Here is a 10,617-nt window from a genome sequence, read left to right on the forward strand (position 1 = left end):
AATTTTTAAATAAATAACTGTTATTGTAAATTGTAGAAATATTTTATGATCAAATAAGTGAAGCTTAAAGCTTAAAAAAAATATATAAAAAAATATTATATAAATATAAAAATAAATAAATAAATCAAATCTTACTGACCACACCCTAAATTGTGTGTGTGTGTGTGTGTATGTATATATATATATATATATATATAGTAAAACTGTTTCCATTTATATGCTTGAATCAGAAAATGTCTAAAAAATGAAAGGTTATGTGTAAGAATTATGGTGAAAATAAAAAAAAAATGAACTTGTTACCTGTTACTTGTGCTTGAATCAGAAAATGTCTAAAAAATGAAAGGTTATGTGTGAGAATTATGGTGAAAATAAAAAAAAAATGAACTTGTTACCTGTTACTTGTATCTGTGGCAGGAGCTGATTTCCCATGGAGAGCAGTATACCGTTAGTCAATTATGGAAAATCTGTATCTCTATCAAATGTAGGTGTAGCAGTCACGAGCGAATGATGGAGAACCCAACTGCGTCTCCATAGCAATATAATTATAGAGCACTGCATTAAGGAGTTGCTTGGAGAGCACAATACAGTGATTGTTGAATAAGAGGCAAATCTAAACGGGTGCTGACTGATTGAAGGTGTCGTGGTTGTGTATGTGCGTGAGCTGAAAAAGCGAATGGACCTGCGTGTAGATATCTAGAGGGGATCAGAGCCAGCTGTGTCATTTCATTAATGGCACCAAAATCCCACAATCCACTTCATAGCATACCTTACCTAGAACCCAGCAGGCTGACCTTGATTTATTTCCTTTCCCTCTACATACCTCCTTTTCTTTATATCAGGGTTTATTCGTCCTCATACTCTATGTATTAACCCTGTACACTGAAAAGAAATTGATGTAGAAACAATTTTCCCTTTGAAATTGCTTGTAAATTTAATTGATTACATAAAGAAACGACAAGTAACTGCGGAAGTCTGTTTCTGCCAGAGGTCTTTTTTTTTTTTTGATTGATATATATTGAGTAAAACACAATTTTGTATATATAAAACACAATTTTGTATATATATATATATATATATATATATATATATATATATGTATATACAAAATTGTGTGATGTTTAAGAAAAATAAAAATGTGTGATGTTTAAGAAAAAAAGTCTGAATTGCAAGACATCAACGTGTCACTCGGTTTGATATTCTAACACAGTGACAATTATTCATTTTAAAAATGCTTAAAGTGTCCAAATGCTTTTTGGATTCACTGTGTGTCATTTCTCCTACATATTTTATGTAGGTGTGACAATTTAAAAATGTTGTACCCTTCACGTAACTCTTCCCAAAGTTTCGTTTAAAAGAGGTAAAGTCTCAATTTGTCAAGTGGCAGATTTAAATAAGTTTCAGCCAGCGCTCACTTATTCTCGCAGGTTCCCACAGAGTCCCATTTCCTCAGCGCATGCCTTCAGTAACAATAATAACCATCAGCCCACAGAACATGAACAAACATGCAGCACAAAGACGCTCCCTGGAGCAGGTCCATTACCCGCCATCATCAGTAGTGGGGTGTGGGCGGTTATAGAGAGACCACAGAGAGGCATGCAGATCTAGACGCAGAAATCACATCCTTCCCCCTGCTGAAGCGGAGGTCTTTTTATATTACTCAAATGGCCAATCAGCCCCCTCTCTCAGGAAAGTCAAATGCTTCTTTCATGGGTCTGATGAAGCATAATGACCAGCGGACAATTTCCACTCTTGGGGCCTAAAATGGGATTTGAGTCAGTCCTCGGGGGCGTGTAAGGCCCGTAAATTACCTCAGTGTGTGTTCGGGCACCTGTAAAAGGCTTTAATGCAAAAAACATAGGAGAAACACACCTCCAGCCTGGATACGAGCACTGGATGTCAAATTAGAGTCTCTAAAAGCCCCTTTTTAAGACCCTACGCAACCCCCCTGTGGTCTTCAAAATTATTGAAAGTAGTTCTGAACTTTTTCTTAAGACATGTTATACTAATTTGGCACCTAAAATGTAATGTGAAATGAAAGATGCTGGTAAGGTCACTGAAAGTCATTTTTGAGGAGTTATGGATGCATGAATAGATAGATATATAGATAGAGAGATAGATCCATTACTTTAGATCAGTTGACAGGTCTTTAAATAACACCATCCACAACTGTGAATTCAGATCTGCACAGATGGCTTCTTACTCAGCTGTACATATGTGAAGTGCACACACACTGTTAATCACTGTGATAATGTATCACTTTTTTTCTCTCTCTCCGATGATCTGCCTCCTACCTTCTCTACCTGTTTTACTTTTTTATTTGCATTTATATTTACATTGATTCGCTTGGCAGATTCACCAAAGTAGCTTAAAATGCACATACTGTTGATGTAAGAGTGTAAATATGTTATACCTCATATGCACAGATAAAGCTGGAATAGCCAACATCTAAGAGCTTACGGATATGACAATCTGTTAACTAACCATATATACATTAGAGATAAAAAGTTGATTTTTCTCAGACTTTCAGAGCCCTTTATATATATATATATAGTATATTGTGATATCGGCTGAATTGGATGTGGTACTGTTTTCCAGCACATCATGAAAAATCATGCAAATTACCATATTGTTGACTGTTTCTGCTATTCATTTCATTATTTGCACTGTTATTTTTATATGTATTTTAAGTTGTGCGCGTGTGGTGATCAATTAAAATGCAGCTGTTTTTCTACTGTGATTTGAAATGTTATTGTGTTCTATACACTAGCGTTCAAAAGTTAAGGGTCAGTTAAAATAATTATTAATAACAAATAATATAATAAATTAGTAAATTTAAGTTTTAATTATTGATTGAAAAACACTGAAACAGAAAAAAAATGTTATTTTGCACTTTCTATTCATCAAAGAATCCTGAAAAAATACAGAATGGTTTTCACACAAAAAAATAATAATAACAATAATAATAATAATGAAAAATAGCACCAAATCAGCATATTAGAATAAACGAAGACTGGAGTAATGGCTGCTGGAAATTTAGATTTGACATCACAGGAATATATTATTATTATATATTATTTATTATTTTACTGTATTTTTGATCAAATAAATGCAGCCTTGGTGAGCATGAGAGACTAATGTCATAAACATTACAAAATCTTACCAACCCCAAACTTTTGTAATGATATTTTATGTGCAATGTACGTTCGGTCGAAAATTGTATTAACATCTAATTTACATTCTGTACATACATCCATTCTGTAAATTACCATTAAAACAATTAAAAATGTAGATCAAACTACATCATGGGTTTGTGCACAAGTGGCAGTTTTATTTCCGCAATTTTTTTGTGAAATATGAAAGATGTGACCTATAAATAGTATATCTTCAGATGGTGTTGCTGGTAAACATTAGTTCATTATTAAAACTATTAAAAGTGTTTTAGACAACTACAGAACAAGGACAACTTGTTTTACTGCCTCAGAGACCATTGACTTTGCTAGCTGCAGGAAGTAGTTTAGTAACCTCAGCAAATGCGTGACATGTAAGAATTGAGTTCTACTATTTGAAGACCACTGTCAGGAGAAGAGTGAGCACAGGAAATAGAAAGCCAGAGGTCAAGAATATATGGATCCGGGGTAGCTCTTACTGCAGTCATTGTAAGCACAGGTGAAGTGAAGTGTGTGCAATGAAGAAACAGGCATGGTCCCTGATCAGAGGAGCTTATGAGAGACATAAAGTCCAGATCATCAGAGGTAATGAAATGTGTGTAATTGAGTAAATAACCCACAGGAGGATAGGAGTTCTCATGCTGCAAAAAGAATTGCATCCACCAGCCAATGTAAAAATCTTAACATCTGAAGTGTTCAAGAAACAAGAATGAAATACACACACACACGCATACAAGTATGTTGTATTTTGAAGAACTTTAAAAGAACATATTGAAGTTATGAGACATTTTGATGACATTACATGGTTTTGAAGATGGTGGGTTTGTTTTTGCAGCCTCTCTCTGTGAAAGACCACCTCCTTTGGGAGTTGTGATTTCGACAGGCTTGAGTGTGTTTTTGGGATTGGTCCCCACTCCGGGAATGATTCCCAGTTTGAGAAAAAGATGCCCATTCTTTTGGTTTACTATGGTATTTTTCCATCTGGCTGTACTAGAAATTTGTAAACATAAGAAGAGAACAAGATGGTCTGTTTCTTTACAGTCTGCAGATATCCATCAAATGTTTATAAACGTCTTCATGCATATGCTATCTATCTATCTATCTATCTATCTATCATTATTATTTGATATCGGATTTAATGGCATTTAATGGTAATTACTTCAATACTTTTTGAGCCACTGTACATTTGTTCATGAAAATATAAGGGGGAACAAATAGTCTCTCTTACCTGCATACTCAAAAATGCTACATAAACACACATACAAACCTAGGAATAAAATTTTTGTGGTTTTCTATCAAAAATGTTTTTGTTTTATGCAAACCTGTTTTATTCTTTTATGAAAAGCAATAATAAACACTCTATAGTGGGAAAACCTATTTGTGAGATGCTGGAAGAAATGTTAGCAGTGCAGTATGTGATAAATGTATCAGGTTAAACGCGAGTTTGTTGGGTATTAAAGATGGTGTTTTGTCTTGTTGTTGCCCTCGCAGAGTACATGGATCTCTCCCCATTCCTGAGCTACTTCATGTCAGGTACAGTACGGTCTGACTAGACTGATAGCAGTACTAGTTGTGTTTGTAGCATTACTAGTAGCATAGAAAAGTCCAGAGTTATTTTGTAGCTGTGTAGTTATATTAGTTGTTGTAAATGTGTCCAGTTCTCACAGCATACAAATTAAGTAATTAAGTAAGTAAGTATTAAATTTTCCTTTCCTTTAAACCTAGCCAAAAAGCCATAGCCTATGTGTTGACTGTAAAACACAGTAGACTTTAATTATATGCATTTATGGTGTAATTACTACATTTTTGTGTCAATGCATGATCATATTTACCGCAAACAATGCGCTGTTACTTTAATTCAGCGCAGCAAAAATAGACTCGGTGTGGAAACGATCTCTGCACTGCTGCAGACGCACCGCTCCTAAACGCACTGCCAAACCGCAACCGTGTGCGCAGTGTGAACGCTTTAATCCGTTAACATTAGCGCTGAAAAAATACGCACCACATACGCACTGCAAACAAAGTAATGTGAACCTGGCGTTATGTGTGTGCTCTGCGAGTGTGCACGAGGGCACGGTCTCCAGGAGAGCACGCGAGCGTTGAATGGTTTAAACACTGGCAAGAATTAAAAATAAAAAAATGCATTTTATAAACTTTAGTCACGATGTGACTCTGCCTCGATGCAAGTGACAATTCCTGTGTCAACTGTGCAGCATGCAGCTCACTTATAGTGCAGACGCGATGTGATTTGAAGACATTTGCATTTTGAGAGAGAAAGAGCGCGCGCGCGGTGATTCACTCACGCAGTTTGTGAAATTATGTCTCACAGAAACTTTTTCAAATTACTTTATAAGTTATTTAATGAAGAAATATGAATTGTACCTCACCTAAAGCATTATAATTATTTCACCCGCGCCGGACAGAGACTGAGACGGCGCCGCCTGCATGTCATGCCAAACCTCTCACGTATTCGAGCTACTATCAAAAGTGGTTTGTGTTTTATCTCCACTCACCACATAGTCAGGAATAAAGCGACTATGAAGTTCTTTTGATTTTAACAATATCGATCCCAGCCGCTGTGAAGATTCCTGTCTTAAGGAGTGTTAATGAATGAAATTGCTTCTTCATTTACAGCTGATTGGAGGGCATGCATTGACTCTTTTAATTACTGGAGAGAAGAAATTGGTTGTTCATGCCTTATCCTTTAATTGTTTTCCCACAGCCTGTCCTTAATTGGGACTCCGTTGTGTTTATTGATTCAGTTTGATGTGCTTTAATTTAATTTGGATGACGTGCTACATATATATATATATATGTGTGTGTGTGTGTGTGTGTGTGTCCAGGTCTCTGTGAATGTGGTAGTCGAGGTTATGTGTGTGCATGAGCATGGTCACACTCATCAAAGTAGGAGGTGTGATGCTGTGAAAGAAATTTCGCAGCAGGTAAAGAGCTGCAGGATAAAATAGGCCCCTTAGCCCTGCACCACACATAACCTGACGTCTGAGCTGACGTCCACTGATTTGAGCTGTTAAACCTCAGGCTCCTGCTGCCCCCCTTTGCTTTGTGAGTCTCTGCCTTAATATAGTTTGAATGTTCAATTCAGTTCTATTCAATTTATTTGTAAAGCGGTTTTCACAGTACATACTGTATTGTTCCAAAGCAGCTTTACAAAGAATAGTGCCTTACAACGTCCAGAGAAAACATTGGAAAAACTCACAATTATCTGAAAAGAGTGTTTGTTTATATGCTGTCTATATACTGTAGACAGAGAGAGAGAGAGAGAGAGATGCAAAAAAGCTTGTGTACATAACATTTGTTTTAAACATGCCATTGGACTTTGTGTAAAAGACTTTGAGGCTGACAATTTTAATTATTTCATAAATGAATTAGTGATCATTGCTTCATGATATATTGTAACAATACAACTCTGCATTTAGATTTTGCTTAACACATGCATGCATTTCAGACTTTTTATTTATTTGTTCATATACTTTTGAAAGTATAAATAAATTAAGAGTAAAAAGCACTCATAGCTCCTCCTTTGTGTCTAGAAAAAGCAACAGATCATTGCCGAACATTCATACCAATACCACTGACATCTCACGATTTGTGATACCACAGCAAAAACTCATATGCTAAATAATACTCCTTTTTTAAAACTGTTCAATATTATTACAAATTTGAACAGATTAACCAAAAACCAAGTAAATTAAAAGCAATGAGTTGTTTCCTTTTTTCTTGCCAGTATTGTTGTTTGATCACTATTAATGCTGTAATTCTCTTCTGGTATCATATGTGTTTTGTTTTAGTATCAAGTCGTTGCCAAAGTATGGTACAGTCATGATATCCTGTGTTTTATGTCCTACCAAGTGATGCTATTAGAAAGGCTGTATGCACTGTCTAAAAATAGTTCATTAGCTTAGTTGGTTAACTTTCTTGATTAGTATAGCTGTAGTGTGTGTGTGTAAATGACTTTCTTCACAGGATGAATCACAGCCGCCTCAGGCCATTCCCTCCATATGCATCGACGACTGACAGGTTGTGCTTTGTTTTTACCACTTTAGGGAACTTTACTCTAGCCGAGCTGGGCATTTGTGAACCGGCCCCGCATCAGAACGCGTACTGCCCAGACATCGGCCTCTTGCAGCGCGGCTACTCTCTGAGCGCCAGCTCCGATGCGGACTCCGACCCAGAGGGCACGATCTCACCGGAGCGAGCCATCCAGCTGTGGGCCGGCCACGACATCAAGTCCCGCCGCAGCTCTGGCCTCTCCAGCCGGGAGAACTCAGCTCTTACCCTCACCGACTCCGAGAACGAGAACAAGTCTGACGACGAATCAGGTGAGAGATAGCATGCGAGAATTAGCAGAGCAAAGAGCGAGTGTCGTGTTTACGAGAAACCGAGGGTGCGACAGAAAAGGCGTTTAGAGTGTAAGGTGTGTGAGAACAGATGCCAAAAATGTGCAACATGTGATAAAACATTCACTTTTATTTGTTCGACTCGTTTAGAGCTGAATGAATTTCATTTTGCGTTGCTCTTACCTGGGTGTCACTGTGCATCTGTAATCATTTCCCAAACCAAACCTGCTTTTGTTAGTCAAACTGCAGTGCTTTAAAGCTAATCTGCCACTGAAGATGTGTATAAATAGACTGGATACAGCATGACATGTCACACTCAGTTAATATAAAAAGATCATACACCGAAAGAAGTTTTAAAAATGTCAAAGGACGCATGTTCATCAAGCGAAAACATTGTGACTTTTCTCCCCCCACGCATTTCTGCCTGCATGGATGTTATTGTTGACGACTGAATGCCTCCCGGTACCTTTCCTGGCAAGAATTCGGCAACATGTTCCTCGATTCCACACTCCTCGTTAATTTGGTGGCATCTTAAATCTTTGCATAGTTTGTAGAAAGTGTCCGAATGGGTTAATGATAGGCAAAAACTCCTACTAATTAATTGAGTTCTCACCGTATCAGACCTCAAACAGATCCGTCAGCCGTGAATTCTAGCATCGCACAAACTCGCTCTGACAATTTATCAAACTACTCTACAGCTATTAAACACATAAAGAAACACCTTGGAAAGCAGTCGTCTTCATCTCGCCGGCTGATAATTGCTTCACAGTTAATTGCCACGCTAATCTCCCGGCCGCTGTTTCCTAGCGCCGTCTTCGGTTTTTACGGCACGGGAAGTGCGTGGGCACAGCAAGTGCCAGTCACCAGATCGCATGCCTGTCTGCTCCGACAGCAGTGGACGCGAGCTGGACACCGTCTCTCAGTGCGGCACCGTGGCTCATTCCCACTGAAATCCCAATTAAACGTAACCCAGGCTGTGCCTGATAATCTGTGCAGGATGTGTGAGTCACAGAGGAACCGTAAAATTCAAGACTTTTTTTTTTTTTTATCATCTTAATAATGTGTTGCCTTGCACCAACAGCAATAATCTGAGATTCAATACACAATCAATACAGTACATATGAGTTATGACACTTTTTTTTAGAGGATCAAGCACCGACTTTCAGCTTGAAAAAAAAAATTGCTGAATTGGGAATAGCATACTTAAAATTATTTTGCCATATAAAAATATTTATTAAGTATGCTATTTCAAGTACCATGCAACTTATATAATTTTTTCGGCCATGTACAGTTAAGAATTCACTGTTCTGAATAGCATGCTAGCCATACCCTTACTCTTTCTACAATATAAATAATTGAAGGTATCAACTCAGTTGGTGCTTGGCATACTAGCATACTACTTTTACTGCATTCATTATGTTATTCTGAATTCAGAATAGAATAGAATTCTACAATACATTTTTTTGAAGAAATTTAATTCAGTAGGCAATTAGCATACTACTCTTACTGTTTCTGCCATATGAAATGTAGAAAATATGAGTTCGGCATGCTGTTTGTAATTCAGTATGTGATTTGTATACTAGCATACTACTTTTGCTATTTCTGTCGTAGAAAATATAAATTTGGCATGCTATTCTTGTAATTTGGTATGCATTTGGCATACTAGCATAACACTCTTACTATTTCTGCCATATACTGTAAATACATAGTGTTATGCTATTATGAATTCAGCCAATCTTAACTGTTTCATTGAACGAATGTTTCATGCATCTTATTCATGGCAGAGGCTAACATACAGTATGCCTAAAATCAGGCTGCTAAGAGCCTATCAAAATTCAGATGGTGGTATTTTAAATTTTGATTGAGCAGTCATCGTGGAGGTCTACATATAAGTACAGTGATTCTATAAGTATTATTTTGCCCAGAATTGGCCTTATGCATCCATTAGACCTATTATGTTCTCCACACATGTTCTTGGATTGTTGCTTGTGGCTATGTATATATATATATATATATATATATATATATATACATACACACACACACACATATACATATGAAAAACTTACATGAAAAACTAGATAGGGCGTGATTGATACTTCTGTGAGTCTGTGCTTGAGAAAATCAAGCTTTCTTGCAGCTGAACTGAATTAGAAGCGGGATATTGCTTTCTGTGGATGTGTGCTCACAAGGAAGAAAGCGTATGTTCAAAATAGAAGCAAGTAAAACGCTTTTAAGCCTCACCCCTATCTTTGCCCCTTATCTATTTTCTTTCACATTTTTTTGTGCATGCTGATGCACTTCAATATACTTCTCTCTCTCATCTTCCGCTTTTGCCTTGTTATAAGGATGTGTCAGCAGCACCAATCACTTTGAAAGACAGGTGTCACTCACAAAGGGAGAGCGAATGGGGTCAGAAGAAAATTTTCATCCATTATCACCCTCCGTCTGCCTCTTTCCAAATACTCTCCCAGACGTAAAAGCGGCTTTCAAAGTCTACCACCCGCTTTGACTAAAAACATCCATTTGTGCTTTTGAGATGTTAGGTCTAGACATGGGCATACTAGTCAGTATCTGATTGGGCACAGAGTCAGAAGTTGTTGAGATAAAAATAGCAGTCGCTTTTCAAGGTTTTTCAGACAAGCAGCTTTTAGCGAAGACTGAGCAGCACTGAGCTTTAATTATTTGTTTAGTGTTATTTAATGTCTGTTAAAATTAATACAAGTTATTCCAATGTTATGCATACGGTTTATTGTGAAGAAATATACGAAACCTCTTTTTGAATTTAAATTAAAGCCAATTTTAACTTATTCAGTATGTGATTTTGCAAGACATGTAGGAGGTTGTAAAATACACACCATGAAATAAATAATGCAGCATTTTATTCACTATTCATCAAGTCTGAGAATTGTGCCATATAGAAGTAAAAAGTAAATATAAAAATAAAGACCACTGGATGTGCAATATACATTACCATCTTAGTATCTTATGCTCACCAAAACTACAAATCAAAACTATAGTAAAAAGCAGTAATATTGTGAAAACTTTTCTGCTGCTTGATATTTTTGTGGAAGTAAGTATACCCCCCCCCC

At 36.9% G+C, this 10,617-nt stretch overlaps 1 protein-coding gene across 10 annotated transcripts in view; it reads left to right on the forward strand.

Annotated features, from left to right (window-relative positions):
* LOC107707213 (teneurin-2-like) overlaps positions 1-10,617 on the forward strand; it is a 312,784-nt gene that overhangs the window by 67,263 nt on the left and 234,904 nt on the right. For 7 of the 10 annotated variants that reach the window (XM_016511148.1, XM_016511146.1, XM_016511150.1 and 4 more), the window contains 2 exons: positions 4,659-4,700; positions 7,232-7,507. In XM_016511148.1, the coding sequence (XP_016366634.1) occupies positions 4,659-4,700; positions 7,232-7,507 (318 nt within the window). The remainder of the gene's footprint in view (positions 1-4,658; positions 4,701-7,231; positions 7,508-10,617) is intronic. The other 3 variants (XM_016511151.1, XM_016511156.1, XM_016511157.1) reach the window with 1 other exon arrangement.

Source organism: Sinocyclocheilus rhinocerous, unplaced genomic scaffold, assembly GCF_001515625.1.
Source record: "Sinocyclocheilus rhinocerous isolate Xijiao unplaced genomic scaffold, SAMN03320098_v1.1 scaffold174, whole genome shotgun sequence".
NCBI classification, from domain to species: Eukaryota; Metazoa; Chordata; class Actinopteri; order Cypriniformes; family Cyprinidae; genus Sinocyclocheilus; species Sinocyclocheilus rhinocerous.